This window comes from Myotis myotis, unplaced genomic scaffold (assembly GCF_014108235.1).
Source record: "Myotis myotis isolate mMyoMyo1 unplaced genomic scaffold, mMyoMyo1.p scaffold_m19_p_9, whole genome shotgun sequence".
In the NCBI taxonomy this organism is placed as follows: domain Eukaryota; kingdom Metazoa; phylum Chordata; class Mammalia; order Chiroptera; family Vespertilionidae; genus Myotis; species Myotis myotis.
This window is the reverse complement of record NW_023416401.1, coordinates 19,381,744-19,403,479: the sequence shown is the minus strand read 5'-3', so window position 1 is coordinate 19,403,479 and position 21,736 is coordinate 19,381,744. Positions and strand designations below refer to the sequence as shown.

Here is a 21,736-nt window from a genome sequence, read left to right as displayed (position 1 = left end):
GAGAGCTCTGCATGGGAGTGATGAGGGCCACAGCAGCGATCCATTTCTTTATACATTAGTAGGTGCATACCCAGCCTTGGTGTGGCCGGAAGGTCATAAGATGCGGAGTACAAAAGTGAATATTTTTAAAATGAGAAAAGGAATAAAAAATCTTAATGTTTTTGTTAATCAACAAACTAACCTGCCTCTAAATACAATTTTCCTGCATATTTTGGCTGCATGCTTGCTAGTCTCTTAATATTACAATGATTTGGGAGCATTTCCTATAGAAAGCAGGATGAAAATTCAGTTTTGTTCTGTATGACTGATCAGTATCTGCTTTGTATTATTAATGGTTTAGAGCAGGGATAAGCATTTTCTGTAGAGGATCAGATCATAAATATTTTAGGCCTTGGGCCCAGCTGGAGTGGCTCAGTTGGTGGTTGAGTGTTGTCTTGTGCGCCAAAAGGTTGCCGGTTCAATTCCCGGACAGGCACATGCCTGGATTGCGGGTTCGGTCCTACTCTGGGCACAGACAGAAGGCAACCAATGGATGTTTCTCTCTCGCATTTCTCTCTCTCTCTCTCTCTCTCTCTCTCTCTCTCTCTCTCTCTCTCTCCCTCTCTCCCTCTCTCCCTCTCTCCCTCTCTCCCTCTCTCCCTCTCTCCCTCTCCCTCCCTCCCTCCCTCCCTCCCTCCCTCTCTCCTTCCATCCCTGTCTCTCCGCTCTCTCTCTCTCAGCATGTCCTCATGTGAAGATTAAACAAGAAAAAAGATATTTTAGGCCTTGGGAGTCACTTGGCCTCTGTAACAACTAATCAACACTGTTTTTGTGGGCAAAGGCAGCCCTAAGCAATATGTAAATGATGGGTGTGGTTGTGTCCCCAATAAACCTTTATTTATAAATGCAGGGAGTGGACCAGATTTGACCAATGGGCTATAATTTGTTGAAACATAATTTGCCAATCCAGTTTAGAATGTTTTGTTTTGTTTTGTTTTCCTCTTCACAGCTCATTCAGCGTAATCTCTTGGAAATGTCTAGAATTTATTTTCATGGAGAAGGAGAAATCTCCGTTAGTTTCTTTCTTTTTTCTTCTAAAAAAATATTTTTATTGATTTTAGAGAGGAAGGGAGAGGGAGAGAGAGAAACATCAATGATGAGAGAAAATCATCGATTTTCACCTCCTACACGCCCCCTACTGGGGATGGAGCCCGCAACCCTGGCATGTGCCCTTGACTGGAATCAAACCCGGGACCCTTCATTCCGAAGGCTGACGCCCTATCCCCTGAGCCAAACCAGCCAGGGCATGTTAATTTTCTTTCATATGGGAGCTATAGGAATTGGAAGAGTATATACCACAAACAAGCTTTCTGTTCTTTGTATCTAAAGTGCTGCTTTTCCTCCTGTTCACATACTTGCTTCACACTTAGGATGTGTTCATATTGCAGTGTGAGCTCTGGGTCTCCCCGAGGTCACACAGTTGGAGGGTTGTTGCACTGGGAGTTGTATTCTGGGGAATCATTCTTTCATCAGGATGACCAGCAAAGACCTAACTATACACAAAGAGATGATAAACCAGGTAAATATATCCCACTAAACCCCCACTTCCCTTCCCTTATTGGCTCCCCCAAATAGCCATAATCATCCTACCACCTGCCAGGCAAGAAAGTGTGGTGGATGGAAACAGCGTGGAAAGGGACCATGTCTTCAGTGATTGCTCTTACAGTATCTTCCTGTTGCAAATTGCGTGAAAATATAGGACCATGAGAACACATTGCACGCACCCGCCCCCCCCCCCCCCCCCCCCCCCCGGCCAAACTCTGGGAAAGGCACCTGGGAGAGTGAGGGGCTCTGGAGTGTAAGCTTTATTAGCACCTGGTCCTAGGGGATATGTGCTGGACCCTTACCTTCCTCTCTGGAATGGAAACATGTACTCACTGAAAAAGACAGTTTCAGCAAGCTGGGGAGAGGCAGACTTTTCAAAGTCTGCTCCTTCTAGGGCCCCTGCAATCATACCCGAAAGGCAGCCAACTTCTTTGTCTGCTTATTAGTTCAAGTTTGTGGGAAGTGAATTCAGTGTGTCCTTGGGCACCCAGCGTGAGTCCCTCTCTTGGCTCGTTAAGAAAGAGGGATGCACATAGCTGAAATTCTTCATTGACTTGGAAGCCCTGCCTGCTGCAGCTTCTGTCTAGTATTCCAGGCTGGGCTTTGCACCTGACCTGCTGGAGCCCCTTCTCCTATAAGACCTTGAAGCTAGTGCTTGCCCTCCTTCCGAGATAGCTGCCGGGCCCTAGCAGGAGTGTGATGGTGTTGGTACACCGTATCCACTGATGGAAATCATGGCAGGTAACTGTGTACTTTCTGCTTGTTCTATTATTTCACTTGAAAAGGCATTATCAGTAGTTACTTGAGCTTGCAAGGGACACATGTCTATTGTCATCTCTCACTTGGTTCTCACTGTATCCCCGTAAGGAACACATTGCCATCTCTTTTTTCCAGAGGTCAAATCACTGGTACCAAGTTGCTTGTTTGATAAGAGCCAATGCTACCTGGCCTCAAACCTGGTTTCTTGGCTTCAGAGCCCATGCAGGGCGCTACTTCCCTGGTCTCCCGCCTGCTTCTTCCTTTCAAGGCTGTGGTACAGCTCGGGGTCAAGGCTTTCTCCTTTCCTGGCAGATGCGGGGCTCTGTCTGTTTGGGTAAGGCAGGTCCTGCCAAATGGGCCTGCCAGAGTGCCTGGTGCTTAACCAACACGCGTGACTGCCTGCATGAATGGATGCCTATGCTGCTCTTAGGAGAAGGAGAGATTTTGGGCCAAATGGAGGGTAACGCCCCTCACCTATAGGTGCACGATATGCTGGGAAGACTGGAGGGAGGCCTGCAGCAAAGCCTACATTGGTCTCTAATGACAACTTCTTTTCATAAGTTTTTTTCCCTTTCCTTTCAGCTGTTTTTTCTTTATTTTTGGTTTAAGGAAAATATTTAATTAAAGGATATAAAGCCATATTTGTTAACCTTTTTTCAATTATCATCCTTTTAGGGAACATTTTTTTCTGAACCATCCCCCCCCCCCCCCCTTAAATTTTAATACCAAAGACATTCTGCATATCTCTTATAGACTGTGTCCCTGTAGAGGACCATAAACCATTGTCCTATCTAAGGTGTTTTTATCCTTAAGAAGAAACCTCCTTGGCTCTTGCTCCAATTGAGAAGGCATGGTCTAAAGTAATTATTCCGTTTAAGTAGCTGATGACACGAGAATTGCTCATGTGTTTATAGAACTGAAAACAAAGCGCTCATCATTGACAGCCGTGATGACTATGAGCATGGCCAAACAATTCAGTTCTAATCAGCTTGTGATTACAGCGGCCAGCGAGCAGCTGTTAAATAAATAGGAGTCCAGTGCGTTGGCCAAGGAGACAGGATGGGTGATGGTGAAGTCCATGGACTAGTTTTGTCCCTATCTGTACACAGGAAACACCCCAGAACTGTTAGAGACCATGGACGCCCAGGTTGGGAGGCCAGGCCACCTGACACGGGAGGCATTGTCTTCGTTGCTTTCAGGACTTTCTGCTATGGATATTAAGCCATTGGTTTCTAGCCAAGTCGTATTTTTATGTGATTTTATTTTTAGTTATGTTATTGTGGTAAAATATATGTCACATAAAATTTGCCATGCTACCCATTTTTAAGTGTATCATTCGGTGGCATTCATTACCTTCACAATGTTGTACTACCACCACCACCACCATCTATTTCCAAAGCATTTTTTTTAACCCAAACAGAAACTCTGTACCCCAGCTCCTTTCTGTCTCTGTGAATTTGCTTATTCTAGATGTTTCATAGAGGTGCAATCATCCAATAGTTGTGCCTTTATGATTGGCTTACTCTTTTAGCCTGCTTCTTTGTTGAGGGTTCATCCATGTTGTAGCATGTACTTGATATGACTTAAAACATATTTATGTGATAAGTGTATCCATTCATATTTCAATCTGTTGGAATGCGGATCATAGAGTGGACATGCACAATCATGGGAGAGATTTGATTGTTATTTTTCTATTTTTAAAGGAAGTTTCATTATTTTTCTTCATCTTTGAACATCACTGATTCAGAGCCAATAAGTATGAATGAGTATGAATGAGTCACTATTGGAGGGTTTCCAATTCTTTGCCTATTATGCATGTGTTGGTTTTGTTCTGGGTCATAAAATAATATCATAAAATGCATTTGTCAAGCTTGTAATACTTCTAAAGAATTTAGGTTTAACTAAGTCAGAGGCAAATGACTCCTACCCTGGATGCACATTCTAACAAGTCCTTGCAATCCCATTGTGGAGGCCCCGACTGCACAGTGAAGTCCTCTGAGAAGAAACTAAGGGTTGCTTTATTTTAAAACATTAGTTAACTGCATTGCATGATGCCATGATTTTAAATTAATGTTTAAAAGTGGAAATTTAAAAACTGTCTATCAAACATGATGAGGACGGGGAGCCACTTCCAGGTATTTGGAGTTGGGGATGGGAGGAAGCAGGCCAAGCTGGTGGGAATTTATACTGTGTCCATATCCACAGTCTTCTGCCCCCTCACCGCCCCCCCCCCCCCCCACACACAATCCCCCAGATGGAACTTGGCTTTTCCTGTGTTTACCTTTGAGTTTGGTTTTGGTTAGAAGCAGGTGCTAATAGTGAGCTGGGAGAGAGCCCTAACCCAGCAGAGTTCTTAGGTAATGGTTTGGTTTAGCACGGACCAGGGTTCACATCCCTGGGTGCACAGAGAATCAGTTATGGAACTTTGACAAACACAGATGCCGTGCACAGGGTCCATGTGCAGGTCCAAAGAGGGTGGGAAGCTGTGGTTTAAGGCTTCTGTATCCCAGCCTGAGAGCCCTGAGCAAGGTCTGCCTGGGATGCTGGCAACCAAGTTAATCTCAGGACACAGGCCCTTTTCAGGCAGCTGCAGAGGGGACACCCTGGAGAGGGCCAGCAGAGAGTCCCCTTAGATGCAGGTCTACTAACAATTGGTCGAATTTTAGGAAGTTTAGGAAGTTGGCTTTTGTTTTAGGAAGTTAAAATTGTAAAGGTTTTGACATCTTAAATAGAGAGAAATACAGAATTAACATACTATTATATAGTCTGAGTGCTTTAAATAATGCCCCAAAGTGAATTTCTTATTTTGATGGAGTTACACCTGGGTCACCTGGGACTGCAGGGATACACACCTATCAGAAGTGCTCTCCCTAGTGCCAGACACCTTGTATTATATCCCCATAAATGACTTCGGAGTAAAAATGTTGTGGCGATGTAGAATTTTGGAGCTGGGGCTGCACTGTCCTGAAAGCAGAAATCGGGGGACCACTGATGCATCTTTTCTTCTCTTGTGCCTGGAAGCTCACCTGTCTTTTCACAGCTAATGGTGCCTTATCCTTTAAGTTAGGGCTCTACTGTGCTTTTTCATGAAACTATCTCTAGTTACTCAGGCTCATACCGACCCCGCCCTTCTATGACTCGGGGTGCTTATGGCTCTAGCCAACCACGCTTGGGCTTAATTGCTCTCTCAAGCTTCATGCCTCTTGCCTCTGTCACCCCAGAATCCAGGTGAACCATTTGGAGGGGATACCCCATGTGTATACCTTTTGAGCGTCCCTTCCCTAAGCCAGGGAGGAGCTGCTTCTCAGGGTCACTGTCAAGGGAGCCCTTGTCACTGACTCCTGATGCCACCCCAGGTCCCTGGGGGAAGAGCAGGGTTAGATTGAGCACATGAGACGATCAGGGTGGTCTGGTCACTGCTGAGCCTGTGGAGTCTGTTCATTTCATCTCCGGCTCTGAGACGCCTTGGGAAGGATGTGTGCTTCCACTGGTATTTCATTGGATGTAAGTCCTGAAAGATCATTATAGAACAGAGAGTTAAAATGACTGTTTTTCTTTTTATGGAGAAATTAGGAGTCTGCCAGCATTTTTTTTTTTTTTTTTACTCCAGAACGCTTCATGAACTTGCGTGTCATTCTAGCGCAGGGGCCATGCCAATCTCTGTATCATTCCAATTTTAGTATATGTGCCGCCAAAGCGAGCACCCAACATTCTTTAGAAGCTTAAAACCGGCTCATGTATGGAACCTTTCTTCATTCCTTTGCTTTCTCCTTATCTACGAAGTGGGGGAGTGTGGGATGGAAGAGACTGAGAGAGGCCGGGTGCAATCGAGGCCACAACAGCCTCAGCAGCAGTAATGAGGCTGGTTCTGAATTGGTGGCTGGTGAGGGCCTACTTTTCACCTTTAGTGTGGGAACCTGGGACTTAAACTTTGCTGCTGGTGGGACGGTGAAGAAATGAATCAGTGCCGAGTATGGCATTAGATGGGAGAAGAGGATGCAGAGAGCTTGGCTGCATAATGACCTGGTGGGAAGGTTGATCAGTAAGAACCACCCCAGCCCTGGCTGGTCTGGCTCAGTTGGTTGGGCTTTGTCCCATGCACTGAAAGGTTGCCAGTTTGATTCCAGTTCAGGGCACCTGCCTGGGTTGTGGGCGCCATTCCTGTCCTATAGGGGGCGTGCGGGAGACACTCTCACATTACCTTGATGTTTCTCTCTCTCTCTCTCCCCCTTCCTCCCTCTCTCTCTAAAAATCAGTTTTAAAAACCTTTAAAAAAGAATTGAAGTTATAAAAAAAAAACACACCAAAAAACAGAAAGAACCACCTCAATGATACTGTTTTAGGGGTTCCGGTAGAGGGCCGGCCCTCTGTCTTCTGAGAGTTACTGATTAAATTTGTAAGTGTTAAGAGAGGCCCTTAGGCCTGATTTATTTAAAAAATTATCTTGGGGACCCTTTTTTAGAAAACAGGAATTCTGGGGTGGGGAGAAGTTAGTAATTTTCCCAAGAATGCTTCTGAAAATTTGCATTGCAAATACTGCTAAATATCACCAGGAGATTCAAAACTTCGACACCTTGTTGGAGCTCTTGGTGCAGATCAAATTCTTGTCTTCAGTCTAGAATTGGCAGCTTCTTCTCCTTAATTTTCATGCAGTAATCAGCGCTGAAAGAATATTTCTTTGACAGTTGCCCTTGGGGAGAACTCGGCCCGGGCTTGTTAGTTAGGGCAGACAGTTAAGTGGGAGCGAGAGGAATAATAACGCAGACTCCAAGGCCTCCATTTAGTTCCAGGAACGTCACCATTATCAACCTCTTTTCAATATTTACTGCCTGCTTTGGTGAATAATGGAAATTGGGGTTCGGCAAATCCATTTCAGAGTTAAGGAAAGTCCATTTTAATGGTCTGATTAAAATAAGATGAAATCCCATCTTTTAGGTCAATTAGCCCTTCCCGGAAGATAAGGTTTTACTGGTAGTGACGGTTTTTCCTTCTCGAGAGATAACATTGATTTAAGAACTCTTGTGACTGTCAGAGCCCCCTGTGCTCTGATTGGAGAAAGCAGTGTCAGTCTTGGGCTTGCATGGGCCTCCAGGAAGAACTAACCCCCTCCAACAACACAGCACCACCCTCTTTACTCCCAATGTGCAAGTCACAGCCCCACACTCCCCCCAAAAAACCCACTCTAGTGACCACTGGCAATTGCTTTTAGCAGAAAATTTCCTGTAGTGGGACAATTCTTCCATTTTTCATACCACGGTCCATTTTTTTCCTGTACTTTTGGTTGAAATAAATAGGAGTTATTTTTAGTCACAGTTTCGAGTGGTATAATATCTGACCTTATGGAATGGCTGTAGAATAGATTCTCCCTCCTATTGCCTTTGTGCAAAGAAAATCAAGGCAAGAGTGGGAAAGCTGGTGAATAGGTCTAGCGATCTACTGCGTAGGCATGAGGGCCGTAGTTAGTGATACTGTATTGAATTCCTGAAATATGCAAACAGAGTAGATTTCAGGTGCTCTCATCACACCCCAAAAAGGAACTATATGAGGAGATGGTATGTTCATTAGCTTGTCTACAGTAATTCTTTCACTGGTATATATGTATAGCAGTTGTCCACCTTAAATAGATGCAATTTTTATTTTAATCCTCACCTGACAGTATTTTATCCATTGATTTTTTAGAGAGAGTGGAAGGGAGAGGGAGAGACAGAGAGAAACACCGATGTGAGAGAGACTCAGTGAGTGGTTGCCACCCACATGCCCTGACCAGGGCCAGATCCTGCAACCGAGGTATGTGCCCGTGACTGGAATCGAACCCAGGACCCCTCAGTCTGCAGGCCAATGCTCTTATCCACTGAGCCAAACTGGCTAAGGCAATGCAATTTTTACTTTAAAATTTTTTTTTATAAGTTTAGGGAAGGAGAGAGAGGATGATAAAGTAAATGGTACACAATATAGACGATTAATGAATCTGGGTAAAATATATGGGTAAAAAAAGAGTCCTTATCCTATTCTAGCAACTTTTTTGTAGTTTTGAAAGCTTATCAAAATTAAAAGTCACCTCAAAATGGAAAAGAAATAGAGGAAAGTGCTGTGGAAAGGCGGACCGAAACAGTCAGACGTCAGTGGGAGGAGTTTTCGTTTCATGGGAACTGTAGGGTCAGATGTGCCAGACGAGGATACGCTACTTCGTTTCCAATCCAGAGCCTTGTCTAGTATGTACACAGGGCTGGTTTGTGCTAACATGTGATATACCTATAGTTACGACAGTGCTTTTCAAAACTCAAACAACCCACGTTGCATTACAAATCCCTGGGCCTCTGCCTGTGTGGCTCAGTGGTTGGGCATCGACCTATGAACCTGGAGGTCACACTTCGATTCCTGGTCAGGGCACATGCTCAGGTTGCGGGCTCGATCCCCAGTAGGAGGCATGCAGGAGGCAGCTGATCAATGATTCTATCTCATCACTGAAGTTTCTCTCTCTCTCCCTCTCCCTTCCTCTCTGAAATAAAAAAAATATATTTTTAAAAAAGAGAGATAAAAATGCCTGGACCTAGACGACGTAACTCCCTTAGCAGGGAACCGCAGCTCCTGCATCTGTGAGCCCAGCTACAGAACACGTAGACCGTGATGTCACTGTAACATCGAGCGAGAGGAAAGCATGGATGAGGGGTTTGTGAAAAGACCACAGAGGGCAGCAGCACTCAAGAGCTCTTTGTTTAGAAAGCCAGGCGACTCTGCCAGGAAGGAATTACCTTTCAGCATCTTCCATGGCATTTTTGGCACCTTTGGCCAAAGGAAGGGACATGAAGAAGCAGGCAAATAACTGATTTGGGATTGTTTTCTGGTATGTCTCCGGTATGCAAGAAATTCTTTTTAAAGAATTTCTGCCTCTGGTTTGTAGCAGGAATATATATTTTATATATAAGGATTTCTCTTCATGCAAGGTACGTGTAGCTAATTGACAACTGGTAGGCTGAGGATGGAAGCCCTTAGGTGGTCGCAGAAGGTCTCAGAGACACAGGAACCCAGGTGGTGTGGGCAAGAAGCTGGAAGGTTGCTTGGCTGGGGATCGGAGGAGCCTGGGCCTTATCCTGAGGCGGAAGTGAGCAGAAGGTTTCCCGCATCAGCTGACATTTCCAATGCGTTGGAAGATTCAGTTGGTCACACATCCCTCACAGATCAGAAAAGAGGAGGAGGCCAGGCAGGGGCACCTGCCAGGACCAGCAGTTGCTACAACCCAGAAGAGACGATGGGAGCTGGACCTGAGGCAGCAGTGCTGGCAGAAGAGGGTAAATAACGAACCAGCTTTCTGGTTGAAGGATTAGAAGGGGACCCCTGGGGATCCCCTTCCAAGTATCAGGGGGATCATGGAGGAGGAGCACAGGAACGTGACCTGCAGAGTCTTTTGAGAAGTCTTGTTCTCACCACAAATGTGTATGCATGAATCTGACCCTAGACAGCATATGGAAAATTTTGAGAACTGACTGAATAAGATGGTAGATTACTGCCCAGCTACCAGACCAGCCACTGGAGGTATATGCAGTACCAACCCAGTGGCTCAGCCAGTGCTTTGAAGGCTGAACTGGCGCTGGAACCATAGCCCGAGAAGGGCAGGTCATAGCATGTGGCTGTGAACAGAACCAGGTTAATTTCCAGCTTCAATAAAAATCTCCACATTCTTCTGTAATATTTAAAGGTAAACCAGAGTCTTATAATCTTCAAAATGGTCAAGATATAAGCCAGAATTACTTGGCATAGGATAAATTAGGAAAATCTCAACTTTCATGGGAAAAGACAGATCAACAGACCCCGTTGCCAAGGTGGCCTGGGTATTGGATTTATCAAATGCTTTAAAGCAGCTAATGTAAAAATGCTTCGGGAAGCAAGGGTGGCACTATTGCCATAAACGAAAAGATAGAAAGTCTCCGCGAAGAAAGATAAGAGAAGGTATAAAGGAAAACCAAATGGAAAATTTAGACATGAATAATATAATAAGCACCACAAAAAAAACTCACTAGATGGTCTCAGTAACAGATTGGAAACAATAGACCTAAATTCAGATGCACCAACAATTATATTAAATCTTACTGACCTAATCACAATAATTAAAGACATAATCAGAATAGGTAAACCAAGCAAAACCCAACTAAATTCTGCTTACAAGAAACCCACTTAATGCTATGAATAGGAGGCTTAAAAGCAAAAGGGTAGAGAAATAAATGATCATGCAAACACCAATCAAAAGAAGACTGTATTAATAACATTAGCGGGAGTAGACTGCAGAATAAAGAAATTAGCAAGGGATAAAGAAGGACATTATAACGACAAAAGGGTTAATTCACTCAGAAATGGAAAACCTATAGAACTTCAAACTACATGAAGTAAAAACTGAAAGAATTGAAGTAAGAAATGGAAAATCCTCAGTTACAGTTGGAGACTTCAACATATTTCCTCTTGCCGATCAACAGAACTAGTAGCCTGAACATCAGTAAGACTGTGGAGGGAGTGAACAGCACCATCCACACTCTTGTTCTTTTTAAATTTATCTTTTTTGTTGAAAGTATTACAGATGTCCCCATTTTCCCCCATTGACCTCCTCCACCCCATTCCCACCCCAGGTCTTCATTGCGCTATTGTCTCTGTCCATGGGTTATGCATAAATGCATATAAATTCTTTGGTTAATCTCTCCCCGGACCCCTGCCTTCCCCCTTCCCTCTGAGATTTGTCAGTCTGTTCCATGCTTCCATGTCTCTGGATCTATTTTGTTTTAGTTGGGATTCTTAGAGTCTTCTACCCATTGGCAGCAGTATATACACTCTTTTCAAGTGAGCATAAAACATTCACCAAAATAGGCTATATCCTGGTATCCTAAGTTACAGCTAAATTTTAGAATTGAAATTGTGTGTTTTCTGACCATAATGGAATTAAACTAAACCAATAACAGAAGGATAGCAAGATTATCTCCGAATACTTGGAAATTAAACAACATACTTTTAAGTAATCCATATATTGAAGAGAAATTCTCAAAGGAAATTAGAAAATATTTTGAACTACATGAAAATATAACATATCAAAATTTCTGGGATGTGGTTGAGGTAATGCATGGAAGGAAATTTATAGCATTTCGTGCTTCAATAAGGAAAAAACCCCTCTAATCAACAATGTAAACACTGACCTTAAGAAACTAGGATAGAAAAAGAAAAAGCCACTCAACCAAAATGGGGACTGACTAGCCCCATTACTATAACTGATATTAACTACATTTAATATGCAGATAACCTTCTGAAAAAGGAGCATTCAGGCCCAGATGGTTTCTGGCAAATTCTATCAAACATTTAAAGACTAAATAAAGGCAGTCTTATATAATCTCTTTCATGAAATAGAAGGGAAGGGACCTTTTCCCAACTCATTTATAAGGCCAGTATTACCATGATATGAAATGGGACAAAGTCTGGAGACTACAGACCAATCTCCCTCATGAACCAAGATGCAAAAATCCTCAGCAAAATATCAGCAAGTCCAACAACATGTGAAAAGAATGATGCACCATGGCCAAGAGGAAATGCAAGGCTGGTACCATATTTGAAATTCACTCTGTGTAAACTACAGTACTAACAGCATGAAGAAAGGGCCCATAATATCAGTTGAAGTAGAAAAAGCATTTGACAAAATTCAGTATCCATTTATTATATATTAAAAACTCTGAGCAAACTAGAAATTGGGGGGAACTTCTTCACCTTGATAAAGGGTAATGTATAAACACCTACACCACACATAATTGACGGGGAAAGACTAACTGCCTTCCCCCTAATATTCAGAAGAAGGCAAGGGAGTCCATTCTTAGCACTCCTATTGAACATTATACCAGAAGTCTTGACCAGTGTAATAAGATAAGGGAGGAAGGGGGGAAGTTGTATATAGATTGGGAAGGAAGAAACGAAATTGTTCTTTGTCACAGACAGCATTATTATCTAGGTAGAAAATCACGGGAAATCTACAAGAACAAAACCTAAAAAAACCCTAGAATTAATACATTTAACAAAGCTACAGGATACAAAGTCAACACACAGAAACAATTTTACTTCTAAATGCTAGTAATAAACAGTTGGGAATGGGAAAGTTTATAAAATATTTCCAATAGCTCCCCCCAAAATGTGAAATACTTACAAATTTGGCAAAAAAAACCACCACACCACAAAAAACAAAAACATATACAAGATCTGTAGTTAAACATGACAAAACACTGATGAAACCTATCAGAGATCTAAATTCATAGACAGAATAGGTTCATGGTTAGAAGATTCAACTAGTTCAATTCTCCCTTACTTTATCTATAGATTTAGTGAGTTTCCCATAATACTTCCAGAAAGATATATTTTTTTGTAGATTTAACAAGCTGCTTCCAAAATTTATATAAAAAGGACAAAGGACAAGAATAGCCAAAACAATTTGGAAACGGAAGAATGACATTTTAGGAGTTATGCTACCTGATTTTAAAACTTACTATGAAGCTATGGTAATCAATATAGTGTGGATTAGCAAAAGGATAGGCAGATCAATGGCGCAGCATAGATAATCTAGAAATGGACCCACACAAACATAGCCAATGGGTTTTGGGGCAAATTTGCAAAAGGAGTTAAATAAAGGATAATCTCTTTCACAGATGATGTTAGGTCAGTTGGACATCTGTATAAAAAGAGAACCTCCATCTAAACCTTAAGTTTAGGCAAAAATTCTTTCTAAATGAATCACGCATCTAAATATGAAAAGTGAAACTACAAAAATTTTAGAAGAACACAAAGGAGAAAAGTTTTGTCACTTTGGGGTAGGCAGAGGCCCACGTCCCCACTTCAGGTCTTTGAGATTCTTTCAACCTGTGCTTCTGTTTGGTAGATAATTGATGTTTGACTTCTACCAGGTAGTTTTTATGACTAACATTTGTTGAGCAGTTACTCTGAGGCAGGCATTGTTCTAACTCAATCCTACAACATCCCTGAAAAATATGTACTATCTCACTTTGGAGATGAGAAACTGAAGCACAGAAATATTAATAAAGATGCCTAGAGTAACTTCTATGAACCACAGAACTACAAGTGCCCTGGGCAGTCTCTTGTGAGATCGCACCGTTACCCACTCAGTCTGACATTCTCACCCTGCTCATCCTGCTTGGAAACGCAAGTCACTAATATTCGTGGCTCCTGTGACCCACACTGTGTACAATTGTGTGTGTTTGTGTGTGTGTGTGTGTGTGTGTGTGTGTGTGTGTGAGCTTTATTCACAGGCCCACATTGAGGCTGGCGGGCTTTCTGCCTTTGAATCCCAGTATTAACCCACTTGAATCTATTTAGCGCCATCTTGTGTTTGTAGTGGGTTTTACTGAAAGCAGTGTTTTAGCACTAGAACTGGGGAACAAAAGATCTAGTGGGCAAGATTTGATTTCCCAAATATTACCACCAATCAGTGTGATCAGAAACTTGAACTCCACTAGACATGAACTTTCTGGTGACTTCCCTTCTTCAATGTGGTCAGTTAATAGAATCTGGGAGGGAAACAGATCATAAAGAGAAACATTCAAGTTGGCCTTTAAATCTCCCTTTGCCTTCCTGTTTTGCAGCAGTGTCCTGGCTTCGTGGTCTGCCGACAGCCCCAGAGGCCCTGAGAGGTTAGGATGGAGACCTTCATTCCTGCCTTTTCAGCCCTGGGGGGAGGGCCCAAGGGATACACCTTCCAGAGACCCAAGAGCCTGCATTGTCTCCCCTGTGCTGTTGGATAGATTTAGAAGATGCTAAAACCTGCCTGTAGATTTACCTCTTTGTTTAATTTTTTTAATTAATTTTTTTCCAATTATAGTTTACATTCAATATTATTTTATACCAGAGGCCTGGTGCACAAAATTCTGCACAGGTAGGGTCCCTAGGCCTGGCCGGTGATCAGGGCCAATCTGTGGGGCAACCAGCTGGGTGATCAGCCCTCCCTCCTCCCCCCGTGCTGGCACCCACCTTGGCCAGCCTGGTGCCGCCTGCTTGCTGGCCCCACCCCCACCCCCACCAGTGCTGGTCACCTCCCTCTGTGGGTGACTGGCGAGGCAATTGGGGGGCCCCCACTGGCCCCTGCCTTGGCTGGCCTGGGGCCTGGGAGCTGGGGGCAGCTCCTGCATTGAGCATCTGCCCCCTGGTGATCAGTGTGCATCATAGTGACCAGTCATTCTGCCGTTTGGTCAATTTGCATATTAGGCTTTTATTATATAGGATTAGCTTCAGGTATACTGCATAGACAAGCACATACTTTACAAAGTATTCCCTCTGATATTTCTAGTATCTATCTTCTTCAACAGCAGAACTCAAATGGGAAAAGCACTGTGGAGCAAATTCCCCTTCCCTGGAGTTTCGCCAGCTTGTTTTGGAAGGGAGAGGAGGAACAAGAGGGGAGAAGGGGAAAGTGGGGCAGGATGCGCTGAATCCTCAGAGCTCTTGCCTGAAGTGGAGGTGGAAGGGGTACACTGCTAGTAAAAAATTCTCAAAACCAAAAGAAAAGCATCTAACGTTTTACAGTCTGATTTCATCCCCGTTTCTACAGAGGAGGTTTACTTTTCTGTTATAGAAGTGAAAGATGCTCATAATGGAAAAGTGGGTAAATAGGAAAATAATACCTCCAGAGAACATATGCACAGTCATAATGCTTAATGTATCACGGGGCTTCCTTTCCTTCTGGGCATGAAGGTGTCAGTGCTTACCTGAATTATGTGATGTTTATTCATGATTTTCTACATGTTAATTCTTTTATTATAAACACTTTACAGTTAGGACATAGCTTTGGTAAATGACCGTATGCTGAGTTCCATAGCTATGATGGGTATGTAGGTGTTCTTTGATATTTTGATGTTATAGATGACACTTCAGTGAGTTTGCTTCATCCTGTTTCCCCCTTTAACGTAGGGTTATTTCCTTAGGGTAGATTCCCGAAATCACATTGATGGGGGGGGGGGGTGGGGGGGGGGCAGAGAGGACTTTCAGGCTCCAAGTACCGACAAGGAGGAGCCAGACCATCATGGCTGGGGGTGGGCTCCACCCCGCGGTAGTGGTGGGTTTGGGGCACATTCCCTCACTTTTCAGAGCCTGAGTTTTTTCCTCTGTCAGGTGGGGGTAATAATATCCACTGCACAGGAGAGCTGTTGCATTAATAACACATATGACCCCCTCCCCTTAGAGCATGGCACACAACAGGCTCTAAATTATATAGTAACTATTTTAAAAAACAATGACAGCACTAAATAGTCATATTGCAGGACTTGTGCCAATTTGCCCTGCCACCGGTAATGTATGAAGTTACTTGTTTACCCTCACCAGCAATGAATAACCGAATCATTTCTTTTAAATATATCTTTGATCATTTCGGTGAAAATGCTACCTCAATATTGTTTTAGTTTGCATTTTTGTTATAGTGAGAATGAACTTCTTTGTACATTATGTGAACCAGCTTGTTGTCTCTTATGAAAAGCTTTTGGCTTTTTTTCTGTTGGCATTTAGTATTTTCTTATCAATTTGTATGAAGTGTCTATATATAATACATCATTTAAACCTTCATCATATTTGCTGTCATCTGTCCTTTTATCTACCGTTATCTTTTTATATCAAACTTTGGTTTTCTTTATATGTGACATACATATTTCTCATTCAGATGAGAAAGTGGCTGCAATCATGACCTCTTCATTGTAAATTCTGTAGATGAATATTTTATTGAATCTATGACATTCCTTGCAAAAATAACAAAATTATGTATCCATTTCCAACCATCCTGCATCTCATTATTTTTCATGTCATTAAATTTTCCTGAACTCTAGAGCAGTGTTAAATGATCATGGGATTAGGAGGCATCATTTTAAAATGATTCCTGATTTTAATAGGAACAGCTCAGTGTTTCACCATTAAGTAGAATATGAATCTGTTATTACAATAATTATGCTGTTTATTGTGTCAAGGATCTAAGTAATTTTTTTAAGTTTTGAGTTTTTCCATATATAGGGGCATAATTTTTTCCAGAATGATTCTGCGGTTGTGTTATTTGACCTTTTGTTGGGTAGGATAATAATAGCTTTCTAATATCACACATATATTTGTATGCTTGCAATTATTATATACTCACTATTTCGTGTTTTACTTTTCTCAACTAACACCATTTTATATAGACTATCCTACAGCCTACATGTAAACTTGTATGTGTATGTGATGCATAAAAGAAAGAATGTGAGCCTTGGCCCCTGTGGTTCAGTGGTTAGAGTGTTGGCCTGCACATCGAAGGGTCTTGGGTTCGATTTGTGGTCAAGAGCATGTCCCTGGGTTGCAGGTTCAAACCCCAGCCCTGTTCCGGGCACGTGTGAGAGGCAATCAATCCATGTGTCTCTCTCACATCAGTGTTTCTCTCTCTCTCCCTGTCCTCTCCCCCTGCCCCCCATTCCATTTTCTCTAAAAAAGCAATGGGAAAAATATCCTTGGGTGAGGATTAACAAAAAAGAAAAGCAAAGAAAGAGAGAAAAATGCATTAATATATTAAGAATGCTTAACCTAAATTATGGGATTATGAATTATTTTTACTTCACTCCTCCATGTTTTCCAGTTTGTGATGTCCTACTGTTACCATAAAAAGAAAGTATTGCCTAACAATGCCAATGCCAGGACCATTAATTATGGGTGAAATGAGATTTAGGAGGTCAGATATGGTTTCAGGGAGCCTACTTAGTTAGAGTATGTAACTTCTGCTCATTATCTAGAGTCCAAACTATTTTGATATGAGGGAGCTGAAAACATGGAGTTCATGTATTTTTGAAAAAGGAAGTGCCATGGCTCGGATTTTCTTTTTTAATAATGGCAATATGTGGTGACTGTTTTCCTTCACTAAGAATTTAGGACTTTGTGTTTGAAAAATGATATTTTTCATGATTTCTGACATGTTAAACTCTGCAAGTCTTTAGAAGGAATTACAAATAATATTGAAATACATATATGCATCCCTTATCTAAAGGATTCAAATGGCCTCAGCTGGGGATGTTCCATAGCCTCTGGGGGCAACTAGACAGGTTGCTGTGGAAACTTCATCTGTCCTCGGGCCCCACCAGGAGGCTACAGCCCAGACACCATCTTGTGGCTGTCGCTGCCTGTCTACTGCACACAGATATAGAAACGTCAAAACACGCTTTGACACATCAAGATGCAGAGAAGCAGCAATCACTGCCTTTGGTACCTTAATTGCATCTTCCAGGCGCCAGGAATGGCCCTTGTTTCTTCTGCTGTAGTCCACACTTTTCTCTCTAAAATGAGATTTTGCTAATTTCAGAGCCCAGGCATTTTCTTCTAATTTGGTTCCTAACATACTGTGTACTTAAAGTATGAAAATCTCCACGGCCATTACGATCGTTGGAAATTATATTTACATGTAAAACCATAATGTCTCCTTGCTTCTTTTTCTCTCCTCTGTAGCTCTGGGCCAGATTATGTTGTACGTGGATGGGATGAACGGAGTAATAAACCACAATGAAACCATTCAGTGGCTGTACACTCTCATCGGGTCAAAGGTAAGCGAAGGTTCTGGTTGAACATCTCATTCAGTTTCAGTATCATCTGCCTTTTTCTGTTACCCTGTCTGAGATGCTTTTGCAGAAAGGAATCCTTTTTGGCTTGGTTCTAGCCCCGTCACCATATAAATGAGGACTCCTATTTTATAGATTTAAAAATACACTCAAATGGCAAGAGTTTATGACTCTTTAATGCATTTTATGTTTTCTCCTTTTAAGTTTAATCAAATGCTTTTGGCGCCTCTTGTTTTTAATGATTAATTTAAAAACTATACCCTCACCCGGCTGGAGTGGCTCAGTTGGCTGAGCGTTGTCCTGTGCACCAAAGGGTTGCCAGTTTGATTCCCAGTCAGGCCAGATGCCTGGGTTGCAGGTTCGATCCCTGTTTGGGGCATGTACAGAAGTCAACCAATGGATGTTTCTCTTTCTCTCTCTCCTCCTTCCTTCTCTAAGCATATCCTCAGGTGAGGATAAAAAAATATATAATAAAATAAAATAAAAACTATACCATAGAAACAGTATCAACCTTACCTGCTATATTTCATATTCATATACATTCAGATATTTAAGCACATATGTATGGGTTGTACCGATGTGTATGCGTGTTCCTATATATAGATGAAAGAATCTGAGACTATCTTTCAACTCCGCCATTCACTATGAAAGTAGCCAACACTCATTAAATATTTACCAGGCAGCAGGCATGGTAAAAATGCTTTGCAAACATTATCTCCTAAAAGGTAAATGATTTTATTCCCATTTTTAGTTGGGGAAATAATGCTTAGTTATAAGAATCTATCTGATTTCCTGAGTGGATATTGGCATGTGTCTGCCCCGCCATGCCTTGGCTATGATGCCCTCAGACTCTGGGAGTGTGAGGCCAAGGAGGCAGCTTCATCCTGTCACTGAGTGTCCTGGCAGCTGGGTGAGGCTCTGACATCGTCCTCTCTGGTTCTCAGGTGGGGCCATGAGGGGTCTAGTTGGAGGAGGGGCTTGCAAGAAGGAGGAAGAAGGGATCCAGCTCTGAGCAGGTGCAAATGAACCAAGGCTGGAGTGTGGTCAGTTTTGGGGTGAGGGTGGGTGGAGCACCATGGAGGAGATCACGGTGACTGTAGTGGGCATCAGGGTTAGGCAGATGAGGGTCTCGGGATTCCAAAAGCTAGCGAGAGGGAGCAGGTTTTGCAATAAAAATGGACTCTTGATACATGTCATGGCTGAATTAAGACATCTTTATAGCTTTATTACGGTCATGACAAAACACCAACGGTCAGCCCTGTTTCTAACAGGAAATAAAACCCAATGTGCTTATGGTAGGAAAAGTGGCAGCCTTTCAGCCGATCACTAGGGATGGGAGGGAGAAGAGATACTGAGAGGAAAGACACTGAGGAGAGAAGGGGGGATGGGAAAAGATGAGAGGAGAAACCTCAGGGAGGAAAAGAAAAAGAGGAGATGAGCAAAAGGAAACGGCCTCAGGCCTACATCTGTCTGCTCAGTAGACGGGGAAGACTCAGCCAAGGTCTGCAGCAGCATCCTGTCCATTTTCATTTGGAATCATCTGTAAGGAAAACAAACCACCAAAAGGCGCACGTGGGAAAATTCCTTACTGCATTTCTAAATACCATGGAGAAACCATCAAATTAAAAGCCCTCAAGAATGAGAATGTAGGAATTCTGCGTCCCAGCCCCCTTTGCTGGGTAGCACACGCAGTGGTGGGGACCCTGGGCATCTGTTCTCGGGGCCTCTGTCTGAGCTGGGCATTTGCTTCCTCACTTGGGGCATCGTCTCCAGATCTGTGCTGCTCTTTTCTCCATCTGTCATTTTCCCAAAGGAAGGTCCACGGTGGTCTCTGGCTCCTGTGTTCACACTGGGCCGGTCACTGTGAAGGTGAGAAAATAGAGCCATGGGGCAGCCTAAGCCTTGCAGCCATGGTACTAAAAAGGGGACCGACCGCGGGCGATGCCCCGAGGCCCATGCTCACTCATTGTGACATCTGATGACCCTGCAGGCTGTGCTCAGTTTCAGGCCAGTGGCCAAAAGTCAACAGCGCCAGCAGCCACCAAGTTTGTTTTCCATGCAATTCTAACACGATCACCTCTTATTTACAAAACCAACCCCGTGTCCCCTGACACTCCCCATCACCCCATATCTAGATGGTGAGGAATCTGCAAGCAGAAAGGATGCCCTAACCTACACTTACAGGTTTTGAGAAGGAAGCCTTAGTTCCTTACACATACAAACTGTCCAATAGGGCCCGAGAGCTTCTCCCAGTTCAAATAAAATTAAGGCGGGAGAGCCAGGGGCCCTTCGGGCTTTCTTTTGACTAAGAGTTGAGTTCTCAGTACCTAAAGGTTTGCCTTGAGATCCTGTGGTTTTTACCTTAAACAGGCACAGAGTTGGTACTGAAATCCTGGGTTAGGGAAACCTTGCCATCCTGTCTTCATTACCTTCCTCTTTCCTTCCATGAAAGGCAACACGATGCGATGCTGCCATCAGGCCTGCCAGAGGGTCATTGTGCAACACATATTTGCAGATATTTGAGACGCAGAGTCAGAGGACAGAATGATGTATTTGCTGCCAAATAATTACTTTTTAAAAGAAAGAAAAAGTGTTTTCAATAAAGTGCTTTAGTCTGTTTACCAAAGTCCATCTTTAAACCCCAGTCAGGGGTAAGAAGCAGTGGTCCACCCTGCGACTTCTCACATGGTGTGAATTTTTCCTCTTCATGCATATGGAAGTCTAATTAATTGGGATAAGATGATTCAGCTTATACAGTACAGCGTTTTGTCACTCTGACAGAGCCTCTGTCTCTCATGACCATATGGATCCCCTTCTGGCCCATGGGGAAGGCCCCAGGGACCCCTAGCTCCTTGCGAGTTCCCCAGGATGCCTCCTGATGCGGTCATGGAGTCTTCCCTATCTGTGGTGCTGTCCACCTTGGCTTGCTCTGTTCTCTCCAGTTCTCTGTCAGCCCCACTGAATCAATTCTTCCAGCGGTGCCCTAGGTTGCTGACCACAGATCTCTAGATAACGTTGGTACTTGTGTGATGTTGGTCATGCTTCCCTACTCCTCCCAGAACAGCTACTAAAGCTGAGCTGAGGGGAGTCCTGGCCACAGTCCCCCTTTCACACACACACACACACACTCTCTCTTACATGAGAGGGCCATTCTCTCTCTCTCTCTCTCTCTCTCTCTCTCTCTCTCTCTCTCTCTCTCACACACACACACACACACACACACACACACACACACACACACACACACGGGGACACTGTAAGATGATGAGGATGATTAGTAGTATGTGGTGTGTAGAATAGAGTGGTGGAGGGGGAGAGATTGACAGGGATGGGAGGCTAAGGGCTAGTGTAGTATCAACACTGGGAGGTGATGAGGCCTGGTCAAGAGTTGAGGTGGAAACAGAATATTGGAAATATGGAGACATTTTGAGGAATAACTTCCTAGGACTGGGTTTCTGGATATGGAAAAATAAAAGCAGGAATCAAAGATCGGGGAGAATACAGCTTTGAATCTGGGCAGCTAGGAATGCAGCATTGCTTCTGGTAGGAGAAAGAAGTGGAATTGAGGTTCCTTGGCAGGAAAGCTCTGATAGACTGGTTTTGAGATGAAGGCAATGTCCCCAAGGACAGCTTAGCAGATGCCCCCAAGGTGCCAGGTACTCCAGTAAGTGCTGGCTGGCGAGCCCTTTGACCTCAGAGTTGTCAGCATGTCACTGCTGTGTGAGGCACATGACCCACCTGTGTGTGAGATCTGAAGTGCTTTTTGAGTTACATAAGATAAAATCACAAAATCCCAGTCTTAAAAAGGT

At 43.3% G+C, this 21,736-nt stretch overlaps 1 protein-coding gene and 1 non-coding gene across 18 annotated transcripts in view; one reads left to right on the top strand and one right to left on the bottom strand.

Moving 5' to 3' along the window:
• The window catches only part of FHOD3 (formin homology 2 domain containing 3), a 415,178-nt gene that overhangs the window by 240,182 nt on the left and 153,260 nt on the right, over positions 1–21,736 (top strand). For all 17 annotated transcript variants that reach the window (XM_036321024.1, XM_036321008.1, XM_036321023.1 and 14 more), the window contains exon 6: positions 17,818–17,912. In XM_036321024.1, the coding sequence (XP_036176917.1) occupies positions 17,818–17,912 (95 nt within the window). The remainder of the gene's footprint in view (positions 1–17,817; positions 17,913–21,736) is intronic.
• LOC118663852 lies at positions 5,944–6,047 on the bottom strand. The gene has a single exon (XR_004970160.1). It is a non-coding gene; the product is annotated as a U6 spliceosomal RNA (small nuclear RNA).